The following is a 19,062-nucleotide window of genomic DNA, read 5'->3' as shown; positions in this document are numbered from 1 at the left end:
ATTTTAATTTATCTGTCAAAACAAAACTTCGTGGAAACTTAAATAAGTAATCTCGGATTCATGCGGTAATTCATAAATTAGACTTTCAATTATAAAGGTCTTGTGATTCAGTGAATTAAGTCTCACGACTTCATATTTATCCCTTTTACTCCTCAAAGACATACAGCAGGGAATAACTTTTCCAAAGTTAATATTTTCGTTTTTATTTAACGGCTTATACTTTTAATTAGGAAAGGCTGAAGTGTAATCTGGAACAGGATTTGTCATGTGTGTCATGAAAAATAGGAAATTTTTCTCTCCTCTTTTCTCCTCTTTTGTGTTTACAGAAGCATTAGTATGCAAGAGCGGATCTAGGATTTTTGTTCGGGGGAGGGGGGTGGGTTACCCGATTTTTCCCGTCTTTACAGGTATTTTCGTCTTTTCAGGTATTTTTTAGACTAATTTTCGACTCGGTCAAAAATTTTGGCGAGATCTACCCAGATCTACCCCCCCCCCGGGATACGGCCTTGTTAGTACATTCTGTTTTTCATCTTTTTTTTATCTTAGAAATATAAAAGATCAGAAAAGCCTAAAGGGTAGATCTGGGAAATTATTTTGGGCTGGCCCAAAGGAATTAAAAAACAAAACTTTTTTCTCTTTTTTAACTTCGAAGGTGTGATGTGAAACTTGACTGAATTCACTCCCATTTGATATGTAAATGGGCTTGTCCCCAACAAATAATTCAGTTGTGGACTTTTTTTTTACTGCCATTCTATTGAATTATTTTCGACCGTTCAGAGTCCTAAAAAAATTGATTTTACGTTTTTTTATATTTTCAATTTAAATGTTTATTAAATGATCTAAATAAACAACATATGTCTAACAGCGAAACTTAACCGAACTCTCGAAAACTTGTACGAAAAAGCATGATTTCCCAAATCGTCCCCTCTCCCCACAAAAAAAAAATCGGTGCACATCATAATTTAGGATAGGCAGGTATGGGGCTCAAAATGATTCAATTCTGCTCGAGGCGCGCATGGATGATTCTAGTTCGAAATAAGATGGTATTTCAGAGGAGATGAAACCGAGGACGTAAAAATAAGGTTAAAATATCTCCAAAACTAAAAGCGATGGAACATAGACTCAGAGCACTACCTTACAATTGGTAGCAAATAGCAAGTTTGGTATTGAAGTTGGTATCCCAAGTTGTGCTGTTAAGGCCCTACAAATTATAGGAATTCTCATTTTACGCGAATGGGGTGCAGAGGCTCGGGTGACTCGTCAAGTCTTTTGAGACTCTTAAGACGAGAATCCTATTTCTTTTTGAAAACCTCGCTTTTGAATTATTTTTTTTTGCGAGTTTGTTTTCTCAGAAATCGGTTATTCAAAAATCTGAAAAAAATATTGCAGTCCACGGTCAGAGTGAAAAAATAGCTGAGAAAATTTCAGACAAGTCTGAATTTTACTTGAGAGAGGGTAACTAAGAGTAGCCTACCATATACCATATTTCGCAGTCCATTTGATACGCAACTAATATGATTTAACTTGTAAATGAAATCTTTTGTTCTCTAAGCTGTGTACAATGAACTACACAAAAAAAAACATTTTCATTTATTCATCTTTCATCTTCAAATGAATGTTTTTAAAATTTTGTGTTGGCGCAGGCCTACCTTTCCCACCCTTTATGGTTGACCCGCGAAACAGCTCAGCATCAAAAGTTGAGTCCTGTTAATGCACGTTTCTTGGGCTATAAGGGTCATAAAATCTTCACAGAAATAGGCAAAACAAGAAAGAAGGAATGAAACTCCGAAAATATCATTCATTCAGGCATATTCACATGAATTTGTTACTTTCGGGGGAGGGGAGGGGGCTTGAAAATTCAAAAGCACACATTTGTTAATATAAAATGAAATATTGAGCGGGGGGTTATGAAAAATTAAGGAGTCTTAAAATTAAAAGGATTGTTATTTCGAAAAATCATTAATGGTAACACAACCAGTGCAGATTTTAATTTGTTTAGAACTGATAATAAAACTTAGACTCCGCGTGACTTATTTGCTTAATAAGCTTAGAATGCATACAAATTCCGGAAACATGTTCAGTGAAAAATATTTCAATAACTAAATTATTTTACTAAATCTTTTCCTTTTGTCTATACCTATTTCCAATCAAATTACACTAACAGTATATTCCGAAAAAAATGAGCCCTTCGTTCAAGCTTTGATATTCATGAGCTAGGGTTCACTCTTTACTAGGTCGCCCCTAAGGGTGCAACTAGGATATTACTCGAGGTTTCAATATTTAATATAAAATTGTACTGGAAAAAAGAACTCTTTCGATTCTATAACAAAATCTCTTTCCCTAAAGCGAAAACAGCTAAGAAGCTTTTTAGGAATGCAAATCCCCTGTCACTCTGTGAACATCTCAGAGAAGAAGATGAACTGCAAAAGAACATGTTTTTTTCGGGTTCCATCGCTCTTTTCAATTTATCTTGAAAGTCTTGCCTTAGTCTTGCCTTAGAGGTCAAGCTTTTACAACCGCATCCTCTGGGAACTGGGAATCCGATTGAAGAGGGAATTCTATTATCTAACAACACTTTAATCCATTTTTCATTGGAATTGTTTTCAAGTTTAAGACGAAAGACGAATCTTTCTAAAAAGAATTAATTTGAGAGGGAGTCCGATCCGTATTTTAAGGATTTGCAAAGAGACCTTAAAGTTAATTTGCAAATCAGCGACAATATGATTCATATTTCTCATCTAGAACATTGAAATCTACTTCCAAAATTTGGAGCTAGGCAATGTGAAAAATGTCTGTGAAGATTGCTTTTTAAATCCAGATGAATGAAGAAACGGGTGTCTACATGCTCCTCATATTCTACTAACTAATACAATACTTATAATTAGCTGACCGTATCCAGGGTGGGGCGATATTTGAACCCCCCTTGAAATTTTTGTCTGACTAGTAAAAACGTAAGAAAAACATATGTAAACAAATTATTTCTTTTTTTTGCACGCCCCATAAAAATTCCCCCGGGAACAAAAATCCTGGATACGCTCTTGCTAATATCAATATACAATACAGTACATTCACATCAGGAAAAATATATATAAAGTCGTCTAATCTCAGACACATTTTAATTGGGCCAATTTTGGAGCATGCTGTGTTCACCTCCTTATGTTAAACAAAAGAGCACTGAAGCAGAACTTTCGAATGGATGGATTCTAAAGGAAAACTTGTATCTGATAAACGGTGGTCTACTATAGAATTTGAATCACATTCAACATAGCCAAAATTATTAAAAATCCAAAATTAGAGTTAATTTTATAGACTAATTGTTTTGACGAAATTTGTGTGAAAACGCGCGTTGTAGTGTGTATTTAAAAAAAAAATTAACGACAAAATTATTATAAATTAAATTTTCATCTTTTCTTCGTCCAGATACCGGTAGGATAGGATTTTTTTTCTTAAGAAATTTTCAGATATCGTGCATACAGCAAACACAGATACTGATGTCATAACGGAATGATTTTTATCGGGAGTCAATCATCTATATAATAAAAGGGCAATGTGGAACAAACTGGGAATTTACGAAGTGATCAAAATGATGCTATTTATTTGTGATACATGATGTGACTCACTCGCAAGGACAAAATGCCCAACCTACCGCACGAGCGACGTGAATTTTTTTTTAGACAAAGAATCCATAACGGAGCTCTTTTACCTAGGAATTATATATTTTGTGAGTTCAGAAAAGTATACAGATGTCAAATAAAGTAGAGTAGCTAGAGTGCTCTTCGATTGTTTTGATTCAAAAACTCTCAATGTAATAATGGCACATTAAGAATTTGAATTCCAATCTGAACAGAAAGTATGTTCTGATTTTACACTTTATTGATTTTCTCTGTTGCTAAAATAATGATTTGTACCCCTAATTTAATTTTCAGCAGATTTTCCCTCTTATTTTCAGGTTGAACAATGGAAACATTTTTTAATTAGTTTCAGTTTATATCCTCTGGTTAAAGTAATTAAACACAAGTTTTTGATAAGTTGCCCAACTTTCTCTAGAGGAGTCCTTCAGACCCATCTTTGAATGAAATTCTCCATCACCACTCTAACTCCCCATCCTATGTGCAGGCATGGATCAATAGGATGCACAAGCTGAGCCAGTTTCCTTGAGTTATGTGAAGCAACCGCGAAACAACTCCTATTTCCTAGACGTTTCAATACTGGAGGATAAGCTAGGTAATAAAATGAAAGCTCGTTTCTCCAAGCTCTTGAAAGCAAAAGGGAAGCTCAAATTCCGTTTTAGACAGCATCTTGAAAGCTTTGCTCTCACTCATTTCAGTAAGATTAATAGTTCTGAATATGTTTCGTAATTTCATAGACCACACTGCCTTTCCATTTATACAATTTAAGAAATGAAAATATTGAGAAAGCGGGTATAATATTTTAAACAAAGCCGCGGACAAAAAAGAAAGTAACAAGCTTTAAATGATAAAGAAATCCTAATATTTCGACTTTACGTCCAGAAGCCTTTGTCAACGAAAAAAAAATGAATTAAGCTAAGTTAAAAAAAAAACATGAAAAGGAAAACAAAAGCAATAAAAAAAAAACTCGCCTCTTAATAACTTCTATTGGAATAGCTTCCACAGTGACATTAGAAGTTATTAAGATGTGAGTTTTGTTTATTTTTTATGTTTTCCTTTTCTTTATATATTTTGTTTAATTTAGCTTATTTTTTTCCGTTAATAAAGGCTTCCAGGCGTGAAATCAAAATCTTCCGATTTCTTTATTTCTTCAAGTTTGTTGATTTTTGTTCTGTTTTGTCCACTCCTTTAATTAAATATTATACTCGTTTCTACTATATTTTTGTTTGTTAAATTATCTGAATATGTTTAGGCGTCTGAATATAAACCCGGTTTAAGGAAGTTTCAATTGAACTGGCATACTGAAATTTCAATCCAAAAGTGTTAAAGGGGTATACTCTCTCAAATAATTGAAGTAGAAAAGTTAAAAGACAGAAAGTGTAAACTCGATCAGTTTCAAGCTTGTTTTATCTTTTTTTTACATAGGTTTATTTAAGCTTAATAGCTAAGCTTAGCGGTTGATAGTTTACGAGAACTATATATATAGAAAGTAACTGAATATATAAAAAGTAACTGAATATATAGAAAGTAACTGAATATATAGAAAGTAACTGATTATATAGAAAGTAACTGAATATATAGAAAGTAACTGATTATATAGAAAGTAACCAAATGTATAGAAAGTAACTGAATATGTAGAAAGTAACTGAATATATAGAAAGTAACTGATATACAGAAAGTATATAGAAATTCTGAATAACTAATAGTGGCAAATTCAAAATATATTTGGATGGAATTCCATTTGAACAGAAAGTCCATTAATTTGTTGTAACAAATCTGAATTTTGGTAGACGGTGAAATCCTTCTGTTCAGTAAATTGATGAAAAAAAAATGTCGAAGAAATTACCCAACAAGTTTTTCAACCAGACTGGTATTTTGAAAGCATAGTGTGTACATGTGTGTAGGCTTTGTTATTAAAAACTTGGACACTACAATCAGAATTGTTTGATTGACGTTTAAAAAGGGGTAATGAGATTTGCGAATTGGAATAAAAATTTTTAACTAGAAATGGCTGAAAAGTGTTTTGGGGGAGATGGGGTGATTGTGTACTGTATAATACACATTTGATGTTTGGACAGTTGTCAGTTTAAAATAGTTTAACGTTCCCTTCGTTCCCCCATTTCTGAGGGCAAGGGAGGGGGGGGTCAATTTTGGAAATTTTTGGGTGGAGGGGGAAGGGGTATACAAAAACACAAAGCACATCAAAACTCTGTCTATATGTATTTTGGTTACTTTTCTACGAGTCGGGCACAAATTTTGAAAGAGGGGGGGGGGTTCAAACAGGGTAAACCTCCATCCCCTGGATACGGGGTATGGTAAGCTATTTAATTATTCAGATTTTCTTGTTTGTGTAACTAATCATACGTTTATGTGGTTTTTCTCACAGCAATATTACCAGCTCCATCAATTTGTGAAAGAAATGCCACTAGCCGTTACGGTCAGGTAAAAAAAGAGCTACACTAAATCAATAATGAGCAGAAATAAAGTCAAATAAATTTTACAAGAACTGCTAAGATATATAGAATGTAATTGAATAAAGTAAACACTGTACTCCTCGACATTATGAATTTAAAATTCTTAATACCTAATAGCTGCAAATTGAAAGTATGTTTGGAAATTATTCGGTTTGAATCGAAGTCCCATTAATGTGTCGTAAAAAAAACATGAAAAAACAGAAGTTTCTTTTTCACACCTTGAAATCCTTATTTTTTCATAAAATATAATATTTTTCAAAAATTTGTAAATATATATATATATATATATATATATATATATATATATATATATATATATATATATATATATATATATATATATATATATATATATATATATATATATATATATATATATATATATATATATATATATATATATATATATATATATATATATTTGGTCTTCCAGGGGGGGGGGTATCCACACATACCTTGGAGGTGGGGTATGTTTAACCCGGATAAGCCATGAATCGAAAAAAGTATATCTAAAGATAGTCGGGGAAATAATTAAATGAAATTACCCAACATGATTGGGAAAATTTCTCACTAGATTTAGTAAAAAAAAATTTGGGTTGTTGTGCTGAATGTTCAAACCTTTCATCAAATAAAAACTTATGAAATAATGCAATTTATCAAGTATTTCAAGGCCCTTAGAAAAAGTTAAAAGCCAGACAGAGTATTATGAGCTGTTGATCTGTGAGTTTCAAGAGAAAAGATTTTTTTGCTTTGAGTTACACTCCTCAAAACGTGCCTGGCAAAAGTTGAAATAGTTTTTTACATTTGATGTCCTGTTTTGACTAAACTTACTCAACATTAAAAGTTTTAAAAGATAAATATTTCACAATATAGAGCATAAATTTTAAATATTGATGTTATATTTATAACACTTTTTGTTGGATTGACAGAGGAATTAATCTTTCCTATGCAATTTACTCAAAATCTTACCTATTAATTCGCTTTTAGAGTCTTAAATCAAGATTTCCCATCCAGCAATTCGACACTGTATCTTTGTAAGAAATTTTGAAGGGTTCAACTGATTATGGTGAACCCTAAAACAGTATCCATTCCAAAAGTATCAAGTGTAGTGCTGATTCGTAATGTGTTGCACATGCTATAATAAATTTAATTTCAGAACTTTTTTCCTACACGACCAAATCTTGAAAGAAATAATATAGAGTTTGAAAAAAGGCAAAGAACTATATAAAAAAAAAATGTGCGGACCACCTTATTGCCACCTTATATATATATATATATATATATATATATATATATATATATATATATATATATATATATATATATATATATATATATATATATATATATATATATATATATATATATATATATATATATATATATATATATATATATATATATATATATATATATATATATATATATATATATATATATATATATATATATATATATATATATATATATATATATATATATATATATATATATATATATATATATATATATATATATATATATATATATGATGTATAACAAATAAAAATATAAAAGCATAAGCATACCTTATTTTCATGTGTTGCTAAATTCCTTGCCAGTATTACATTATCCTGTACTTTCTGCAATCTCCCTTGAACAACAAGCAAAGATGCTTTTTCATCGGCCTGAAAGGCAGTTAATTCAATAAGATGTATACTTAAAAGTTTAGCCTATCATAAAAAACAGCTAACAACAGAAAATAACCAGATGAAAACATTTTTACTTTAAAATTGACTAATTTAAAATTGATTAATTGATTAAATTAAATTAATAAATTAAATAAATTAAATTAAATAATAAATAAAATGAATTGATTAATTTATTGCAGCAAGATGTACCTCCCATCTGGTCGAAAACATGCTATTGCTTTTTGTGTTGATTTATACGGTATCGAGAATTATATACTAACTGTTTAGTGGCCATTTTCTCGTTATTCTTTGTTTTGTTGCTGCTATTTTAGGGGGAGGGGGGAGTTTATAAGTTTTGTGTCTCAACAGCTCAGCTAACTTTTACATAATTTGTTTTATCTGACATGAAACATCGAAAGCGAAACTCAACAAAGAATTCAGGGCTTGTTCTTTTTTCAATCAAAAAAAAAAAAAATTTGATTTATCTTCTGTTACTCCAATTTGTACTTTAATCAGGCTCGTATCCAGCATTTTTGTTCGGGGGGGGGGGTACAAAAACTACTTAAAGCGTATGGAAAATACGTTTTATGCATTTTTATTACGCTTTTAAGAGTCGGACAAACATTTCAAGAGGGGGGGGGGGTTAAAACTCCCTAACCCCTCCCTGAATACAGCCTTGACTTTAATCCTCTTTTATTCTCCCTTTTGAATTGTCATACTCAATTTCGGTTAACCCAAGGTTCATACAAAAAAGGGCATCTGGGATAGGCAATATTTTTCAATTGGACTAATTAGAATTTGTTTTGTTGTTCACAAAGAGGTTTTACGTAACGAGACTCAGTTGTTCCAGGGCGTTTCACAGTTGTATTTATGCCACCATTCCTCTCCAGAATTCTAGAATTCACTGAAAACATTTAGAATTCACTGAAGCTTTTCTTAATGTTACAAATGCCTGGCCTCCCACCCGTATGGGGTCTTCTGTGAAATGTCAACACTTTGAGGGGAAGATTCTTGTAACATAATGCGCATTGCTATAAGGAGGGGTATCCGCAGAAATAAACATTAGATAGGGCTTTTGGGAAAAACGTACTTTTTTTACGGTGGTGATGTTGTTGTTTTTGATTTGTTGATGTTGTTTTGAAAAACTACTGTGCCAAGCTGACCGATAAAAGTGTCATTTTTTTTCAACTCCTGTAACTACTTAACAAAGCAACTAAAATTATTGACGTTGGCAACTAAATTAGTGACGAATGAATGTTGCTCCTCTATCAACGCCAGTGTAAACATAGCGTAGGAGTATTCATTAAAATTACTAAATATATAGTCATTTATCTGCCCATGTATCACTATCACCACCACCTCCCCTGGTGCCACAACAGTCATTATGATCGCCATTGTCAGCGTCATAGGAGTTGCGTTTCTAATAATTAAGAAACCTTTCAACACAAAATTTATTTAAAGAAAAAACATGGAAAACAAAAAAGATAAATCTTGTTGGAATCAATCTCGTCTTCCGCTCCTTTGTCAAAAATAGGGTTTTTGTCAAAATTGTCAAATTTTGTCAAATTGTCTCCTTTGTCAAAAATTGCTTTTTCATCTTTGATTTTAATGAAAAACGTCAAAGGAAACTTTAAAGAATTAATTTAACTTCTGCATCCTCTTTATGAAGAACAAAAAATCAACAAATTTTATTAGAGTTTGAGATGCATGTGTCTTTCGTTCAAAAGGTTGACACAAATCCCTCCTTTTTTCTTAATATCATTCATAAGAACAGCCCGAATATTTTTTTTTTATATTTTAAGAGAGGGTATGACCGCTAGTTTTTAGAACAAGAAAAGCTTGAATAATCGTCTTTCCTGATTTACTGACGCATACACTTCTAACTAATTGTACATATTTAGCTTGATTAGATTGAAGATAAGGCGTTAAAAAAAAACAATTTTTGGCGTTAAATTTCAATAAAACCCTTTTTGGTTTGGATTTGATTTATTTTTTCTCTCTTTCATTGAATCCCTCTTTCTTTGAAGCAGCATTTCTTAGACCCCCCCCCCTTTTTGAATGGTATTTTTAAGTTTGTTATACGTGTATATTATTCTTGAGTCGGTGGGACTTCAACAGAATTAAGTTTTATTTATTTAGAAAGCAATTAAGCACTGGAGAAATATAGGAACTTAAAACAACAAATGCTTTCATTAATCCATTTCATTTTTATTCCACCACGAGGTGCACCAAAATTTCAAGCATCACGGGAGAAATAGTGAGTGCTTGATTGATTTTTCTACCTAATTTCCTGAATAAGCACGCGATAAGTATTATTCCCTATCCTTTTACTTTGATATCGAAAACCAACAAGAAAGGTTCCCCGCTGTATACATAGAGTGGCTTCTATTTCTATAAAATTCATGTTCAGAATACTAGGTTATATGGAAAAAGAAGGTAGCCTACTTACTATGCTTTGAACTGCCACAGATAAAGATTTATACATTTAATAGTTTATATATATTCAGTTTGTGTTAGAAGCATTTGAGCTCAAGGTTGCCACCTGTAGCACGAAAGTTCTATTTTAGCGCCATTTTATTATGTGCAACACTTTAGCTAGTGCTCAGGGCGGCTAAAATAGTGCTAAAATAGCATGAAAGTTCTATTTTAGCACTATTATAGTTAATTTTTTTTTACTTTAGCACCAAAAATCGCTATGTAGAACGTAAATTTGGGCAATTATAGCACCTTAGGACCGTGGTGACAGCCCTGTTTGAAATACAGTTTATATAAGATTTCGTATGGCGCACATATTCTTAGTCTGTCTGTCATGACCGAGGTTACAATTGACCCGTGAAAAAATATATTAAATGAATCATTCAGAAATTAGTAGAGTACATTTTAGTTGAGAAAATCCTTAAACACAAATCTACTAAATTTACCCCTTTAATTGGCTTTTATTTAAGCCATCCAAACAATTTTTAGCTTTTCAAAAAATTTCGACAGATGATTTTGATTTACATGATTTTAATCGTAAGTATAGACACATCAGAGAATGGTTCATCTGTCCACTGTTCCTTTTCAGCTGAGAAAACATAATTGCTGACCGTTTACTTTTTTCATGAGAAAAAGAGATTTTATTTGGTAATTTTAAAACAAAGCCCCAGTGTCACCATGGACCTTAGATGGTAAATATAATAACAAAATGTATTCATACAACAAATTGGAAACACAGATTTCCAATATATTAAGCAAATATTCAAAACAAGAGTAAGAAATCTATCAATTTTGCTTTGTAATATTTAAATTAACCTACGCACCAAAATTAGATTTTAGTCAAATTTGTAAGTTTGCAATATATTATTTTACAAATGTGATAAAACTTGGTAAGATGGTTAAATTTATAATAAACAATTTTCTAGATTGTACCTCCAAAAATATTCACTAAAAAGCTACTAATTACACTCAAATTCGTTATTTTGCTATTATAAATAGCTAAATTCATAATTCCACTTTCACCAACTGTTTTTACAGTGTAGGTGATTGTTTTCGGTCATATTTTCATATTCATATCAACCATTTTTCTTTGTTTTCTGTTACAAGTGTTCTTTTCAATCGCATTTTCTTTTCTATTACAGATGTTCTATTTGAATTCAAACAATCCAACAATTATGGTCAGAACACTACACCACATTTCCATGACGGTTTTTACAAGCTGATTGGCTGATTTTTCCGTGCATCTGAACCAGGCACGTACGCAGGAATTTTCTTCGGGGGGGGCCAAATCCTTCAAACCCATTATTCTGTTAGAAAAATCAGAAAATTATGGGAAAATGAAAAAAATCGTGAGATTTCGGGGGGGGGCCGGGCCAGGAGGCCCCCCTGCGTACTTCCCTGATCTGAAATTACCGCAAATTTAACCTTTTGCAGTTTCTGAATACAAGAAAACTGGACGCGGAGACTAGAACATCTAGAATAACTCCAAATAAACACTGTTTGTTTTAAATATCATAATAAAACGGCAAACATAAAAACAATGCGGAGGATTAAAATGACTACGGGTGGCAAGTTTGATCGTGACCAAGTGTTGCAACACTGGACTAGAATACCAGATGTCGTAGTTACGAATCCCACCCCTGACAAATATTAAGATAATCCTATTCCTAAATGCCCTATATATATATACATACATATATATATTTATATATATATATATATATATATATATATATATATATATATATATATATATATATATATATATATATATATATATATATATATATATATATATATATATATATATATATATATATATATATATATATATATATATATATATATATATATATATATATATATATATATAATATATATATATATATATATATATATATATATATATATATATATATATATATATATATATATATATATATATATATATATATATATATATATATATATATATATATGTATATATATAATATATAGGGCATAATTTTAATATACAGGGCATATAAATATTTAGGGAATAATTATCATTAGATAGGGCATTCCTAAGTGCCCTATCAGTTAAAACAAGGAGATTGTTTATGTTATGTTATTGTTATTATGGCTCGACCCATAATAACAATAACATAATAACAGCCATGAAAGCACTTATTCTATGAAAATTTCAGCATTTGTGTGTTCTAGGGAGCCTATTAGGTCACCCCGTGCCCTCTGAGAAAGCAATGAGCTACAAAATTGTATATGTCGGTAAATCCCTGCCAATCTCATATCTCCAGTTCTGAAAACTATTGTTTGACGTAATACAACGGATACATGAAGCCATCCAAGGGACTATTTCTATGTATACTGTCAGTAAATTTTATGATACCTGTGATGAATCATCATGTATTTTTTTTTACATCTGGCCTGTTCTTTTCGTGGCGGGGGATGGAACTGACATTCGGGAAAAGCTGCTTTTTTGGGGTGAGGAGGACTTTGCTTTGTATAGTAGGTGGAAGTGAACTAAATATTTTTAGGGGATTCCTAATAAAGAGTATACGCTACGGGTTTTTTGTTTTTCGTAGTTGTTGAGCTATATTTGACTACCAGACTGCATTTTTGTTATCCTCAATCGTTATATAAATATTTTATATTATATATATAAATATTATTAAGTATATTCATCATTATATATTATTATTAAATTATATATAAATATAATGTAGTGCTATTAAAAAAAAATAGAAAAAATCATTTCCCCTCTATTTTGCCAGTCCTTGAAAATTCTTTGGAACATGTTTAGTCACCCTAAATGTCGTCCAAGAATAAACTGAACTACATTTGACTACTTTATTTTGTTACATTTTGACTTATGCCATTTTATTTTTCTGTGACGCTGGAAAGAAAGTGAAATTATTTTGGCTTTCTGGAAAGGTCAGCCTTTCCATATTCTTTGGGGCATGATAGGTTTAGTGCTCAATGTCAAGTGGAACATATATAAAACCAACAACCGTAAATGTATTCTATTTCTAAGTTCGGAAAATTTACGTCCAATGTAACTTCACAGGATGAAAAACATAATCCAGAGAGAATTCCTATTTTTAGTGGAAGAAAGTGTCTTGGTTGGGTGATGTTATGATCGATAAGAAAATTGTATTCTTTTCGGTAAGTGCGAGGAGCTCGGTGTTATTCTATTGTCCTGGATTTTCAAAGAAAAAGTAAACTACTAATTGAACTTATTTATGATAGAAACCAAAAAATTCTCATTTTAGCTTTATTTTTGAAAAAATTTAAGAAACCTCAAAACCAAAAATCTAATACTACAGTGAAACTAAGCGAATTCATGGTGTTATTCTTTGTAAGATGAGTATTTTTCTAAGAATTTGCCAAATACAAAAAATCTCTTTGGCAACCAGAAGTTCGATAGAGTCATTTTTTAAAATTAAAATTAACTATTTGTTCTTTTCCAACAAAAAGAGAAGAAATTATTAGTAGGGGCAATTTCAGTGTTTAATTTAGGTCAGCCTAAGATGAACTTTTGCTTGCCAAAAATAAAACGTATTCTCGTAGAAAACAACTAGAGTGACATTTCTTTGTGTTTTTAACATCGATTGACAATAGGTGAATCATGTCAATCTTTAGAAAGCATTGACTTGATTCATTTCCGTCCAGGATTTTTGTTTTATCTTTCTTTTAAACGACATCTATATAATGCTGCGCAACATTTATATTGGTCACATTACTCCCAATACTCAAATGGAAAACTTGTGTAAAAGACGTTCTCCCCCCTTACCCCACTAGCCACTAACATTTTAAGACTTCGACATCTTAACTAGACTTTTACACTGCCCTTCGTCTCCCCTACCACAATAGACGTGGAAAATTTGGTTCCCTAGCCTGTCCCTGTTTCATAGGAAAACTTGTACTTTACATTTCAGGCGTTTAGCATGCATCGAAAGCTCCTGACTTACAACTAAAATGTAGAAAGTCCGGCTGGACTATTTTAAACGCAATTATTCTATTATTTTTCATCCTGCTCTCACATGCGTAATGCTTTCTAAGTACAATAAAATTTACATTTTTCTTCTTATACTTAGCCATTATTGTACCCTCGTAGGGAAAATAGAGCTTACAACCGCATCGGTTTGATTGTCAGAATCGTTTTAAGATTGGTGACTTGCATCATTCAGCTTAGAATATATTGACAGAAACCCTTAGGCTTGACTGATCGCTTAATATTTCCTTTAATTTAGTCAAAATTACACCGTTTTCATTTCTTTACTCATATAAAAGAAAGAACAACTTACATCTTCGTCTTTGAGATTTTCAACGTCAATTGAAAGTTGCTGACTTGCAGCATCCAGTTTAGAAATCTCTGACTGAACCTCTCGTAAGGAATCATCATATTTGTCTTCCATCTCTTCCATCGCTTCAAAGATCTGAAGAGTTGAGCTCTGCACTTTGTCAATATTAGCCAATTTTGAGTTGACTTCTTGGAACAAATTTTCTAGTCTACTTTCTTTGTCTGCAATTATGTTCAGACGACTGATTAACTCTGCGGCTCCAGCATTTCTGCTCAGAACATTTTTCAGTTCTTTTTCAATTTTGTCCAAATTGGAAACATCAGTTTTCTGGCCAATGAAGATTTTGTGGATGTTTCTCTCAAGTATCTCCTGGTTGTGAACGAGGGACTTGACAAAATGATTCAGTACGTCAACTTCATTGTAAAGGGAATGACGACGGTGACGGCGGTTTTGAGTGTTAACACTGAAAGAATCTTCTACCATTTTTGAAGTTGTTACCTAGAATTAAGCATTCGATTAGCCCTCCAACTAAAATCAAGTACACTGAAAAAATAGAATCAATTAAACGGTTTATAAAGTTTTTTTCCACAATAGTGTTATAGTTTCTAAGAACGCTAAACAATTTTCGGTACTTGTTAATTAAACTGAACACACCCGCGAAGTGAAGTAAGGTTAACCCTAATGAAACCTAACCTTTAGTTTATATAATAACATGATTTGGGCTATATATTTGCACATTAGGGGTGAGGTGGGGGTAAAGTATTTGGACAGTGCCCCTAACCTAATTTAAATCTAACCTAGCCCCCACCCACCCTCCTAATGTGCAAATATATAACCCAAATTTCATAAGTACAATGCATTCTATCACCTGTCACTTGTCTTTGTGACTATGAAACCGGTTTTCTGAGATATAAACTAAGCATAATTCTGGAGTGTATTTCATTTAGTTAATAAGTACCCAGTTTTCTACTTTTTGTGTGCTTTTGGTCTTTTATATACGGGGTTATATCTATTCACATAATTATAATTGTTTCTACCTACACTTCATATATGGTGTGAGCACTTTCTCGAAAATCCTCCACCTAATGTATCCGTCCATTAATTTTTGTATATAAGGACGCTTAAAATTCGGAAAATATATATTACCAACTCGAATTCGCAAGTTAGTCGCAGTTAAAAATAAATTAGTAGCTAAGATTGGAGAATCCCCTTTCTATTTATGGACATCCATCATTATAATCCCTTTGCTATGTTTCCTTCTTAGTCGTTTAATTCCTTCCGTAAAAATGCCATTAGTGGAATAGAGAGGATCTATTATATTGCTTTGAAAAGCTCTTTTGGAAGAATTAGCGGAAATTCTTCCCAAATTAATATTTTTTAAAGCTGGGGCCAAGTTCGAATGCCATAAAACTATAAAGAAAAGAAATTAATGGGAATGATATATCAAACTAAGGGGCGAGCCTTCCCTAACCTTTGTTGTCAAGTATGATGCTGGGACTTGGATTTTTGATAAAAGTAATTTTCAAAAACAAATTATACTCCTATTGGAATTGAATGTACATATTTTAGATATCTAAAAACAATTTATCCGGTGAATCGGTTGTATCTGTTTTCACTGTCTTATTCACTAGGACTTATTCCAATCTGAACTTTCACTTGTTCGTTATAGAAAGGCTTTGAAAAAAATGCTTAATTTAAGGTACTTCGTCGAAAATTAATCCGGTTCAGGGTATTCAAGGTCTCAGGGTATTTTATGGTATTCATTAATCCGGTTCAGGGTATTCAAGGTAGTTGTGATCAGCGTTACCCAATATGGTGCTGAAAATGTCGGTTATTAGTAAAAATAAAAGCATTATCTTAGATAATTTGGTACCTGTTGATTATTCGAAACACACCCAAGAAGTAAAATTAATCCTAATGAAATATTACAAAACATGATGACAAAATAATACTTTAGAAACAAAATTATGGAAACCTAATCTAACCTAGCGACCTACCCCCCCCCCCCCTAATGCAAAAATGTATAGCCAAATTATACAAGTCCAACGCATTGTATCATCCATCATTTGTTTTTGTAGCTACGAAACCGGTTTTCTGAGATGTAACCTAAGCGTAATTCTTGAATGTGTTTCGAATAACCGACAAATACTGATAATTTTCCTGGAACATTTATAAGAGAAATATTTGGAGGAGTTTATACAAAGGAGTTACTGTCGCAAATAAGTCATTCGTATAAACAATCTAATTTCTAAAGTCAAAATCAAGGATTTTCTCTACTCTCATTTGGGAACGATCTTGCACTAAAGAACATAGTTGAACCAGTGTAAAAGTTTACTACTCCGACTTTAGAAGACTTTTGTCTGCTAGATTTGCTACATCATGAGTAAAGACTTGGTTTAAGTTTCAACTGCGGTTGTATTTCCAATATCATAAAATTATTCCTCAGATCTATCCAGGGACCGCTTTTAAAAGATCTTTTAACGGCATCCACGCTTCATGTAGTTGGCTACTCTAATTGAATCTCAAAAACCACCCAGACCCAGTAAGCAAGGATACTAATTTATAGCTCACCTTTTCAAGCTGGTACTAACCTGAAGCATTTCCTATATCAATAAAGTATAAGGGAGTTGGTACTTCAATCCATCTGGACTATTAAAAAGGGTAGGTTATTTTTTGCAACCACACAAAAAATCAAATATGGTGTTATTATGTTTGTTTTTTAATGCATTAGAACAATTTTAACGGTACAATCAAGGCCGTATCCAGGGGGAGGGGGTAAGGGGTTTGACACCCCTCGGATAACGGCCTTAATTGTACCTGTAAAATTGTTTGTTTTTTATTGCATTATAACAATTTTACCGGTACAATCAAGGTCGTATCCAGGGGGGTAGGTGGTTTGACACCCCCCGAAATGTTTGTCCGACTCGTAAAAATGTAACAAAATACATATAAACAAATTTTTGATAGGTTTTCTCAGGTTTTTTGTACCCCCTCCTCTCCAAAAAAACTCCCCCCCCCCCCCAATTTGTCATTTGGAGGATGTAATTTTGCTCAATGTGACAGAAAGTTTCTACGAAGCACTTATTCCACTTTGCTTTATAGAAACTAGTTTCAAACAGGGCTGCCAAACTTTTTTAGAACTGAAGTGCCAAAATGAGCCTAAAAGAGACAGTTTTAGCATCCCATCAGAAAACTGGAGACTCGACTGTCCTTTGGTGACCATGGTTTCGAACTGACCTAGAAACCACCTTTTTCTCTTTTCGCCTTTGACTTAACATGAATCATGTCATGCTATTGGATGAAAGGCTTTAAAGTTGCTAAAATGAGGTAATAAAGGCTCATCCTATAAACTTATAATGACCTATCCACATTTGAGATAAATTGTAATTATAAAAAAGAATTTAGGCTCTTCTTTTCCACTATTTCTTGAAGGTAAATGCTTTCTGGGAAATCGAAAGTTTCCACCTGGAAGAATTTTGTGCTTTCGATAGTAAATTTTGGTAATCAGAATCCCCTTAGGTAGAATTACAAAGTTTTCTGTCTAGGTTAGAATTGACAGTAGTTAGAAAATTAACATGGATCTTCCTAGGTTTCCCAAGCTATAATACTAGAGAATATTGTTTTTTTCCTTGGGAATTATTTGGGAATCATATATAGCAATTAAGGAGTCATACCAAAGAATCAAAGGCAAAAGATGTGAAATAACCTAACTAAAAGAACAAACTCAATTGATAATTTGAATTATCATGCCCCCCCCCAAATCATTATGAGTCCTCCCCTGCGCACGTCCCTTAAAAACGTCCTTTAATAATTAAAGAAAAAAAACGTTAACATCCTAAATCCCCACAAACGCATTCTCTTGCCAATGCTTCCTTTCGTATTTGTTTTTAAAATAAAGGAATTTTCCATGCTTCTGGGTCACTATTCACGCTTCATGTCCCCCTCAAGGTTATCGCATGATGCCATCTCCAATAAGATTATTCGAAAGAAATATTTATTTTATCCTGTATGAAGTTCTCAACAATGTTGAATAATTATTTTGGAATGGCCTATTGAATACTACAAAGTTTCATTTAATCTGACGTACTCAACCTGAGTTAACCCTCTTTTGGTCATTTCCTGATGGTCGATTTTGGCATTGCCTGTGGCATTAAATTGAATTAAATAGTATTCGAAATGTGAGATGGGAAATGCTGTCTTAATAGGATCCAATAAAATCCCACTTGGGCTATTTACGAAAAAGTTGAATTTTCACCTCCTCCATTTCAAAGGGAACCAGTGAAAATAAGATCTCGTTTATACTGAAAGAGGAATCGAATGGTTTAAAATGAAAAGCGAAATGGAACTTGGGGGCAAGGCCGTACCCAGGATTTTTTTTTGGGGGGGGGGGGTGTACTCAAAGATTTTTTCGGGGGGGGGGGGGGGTTAAAAAAAACAAAAAAAAGGCAAAAAATTTGTTTATATTCGTTTTTGTTACGAGTCAGACAAACATTTTGAGGGGGAGGGGTTCAAA

The 19,062-nt window shown here is 32.4% G+C and overlaps 1 protein-coding gene across 1 annotated transcript in view; it reads right to left on the bottom strand.

Annotated features, from left to right (window-relative positions):
* Positions 1 to 15,043, bottom strand: part of LOC148941308 (protein scabrous-like) — a 32,495-nt gene extending 17,452 nt beyond the window's left edge. The window contains exons 1-2 of the mRNA XM_089104364.1: positions 14,553 to 15,043; positions 7,672 to 7,770 (exon numbers count right to left, since the gene is read on the bottom strand). Of these exons, the coding sequence (XP_088960490.1) occupies positions 7,672 to 7,770; positions 14,553 to 15,032 (579 nt within the window). The 5' untranslated portion in view covers positions 15,033 to 15,043. The remainder of the gene's footprint in view (positions 1 to 7,671; positions 7,771 to 14,552) is intronic.
* Positions 15,044 to 19,062: the final 4,019 nt, after the last annotated feature.

The sequence above is a fragment of the Artemia sp. Qi Xiang Cuo genome, chromosome 18, assembly GCF_049724085.1.
Source record: "Artemia sp. Qi Xiang Cuo chromosome 18, ASM4972408v1, whole genome shotgun sequence".
In the NCBI taxonomy this organism is placed as follows: Eukaryota; Metazoa; Arthropoda; class Branchiopoda; order Anostraca; family Artemiidae; genus Artemia; species Artemia sp. Qi Xiang Cuo.
The sequence above is the reverse complement of the archived record's forward strand: the minus strand, read 5'-3'. Positions and strand labels throughout refer to the sequence as shown.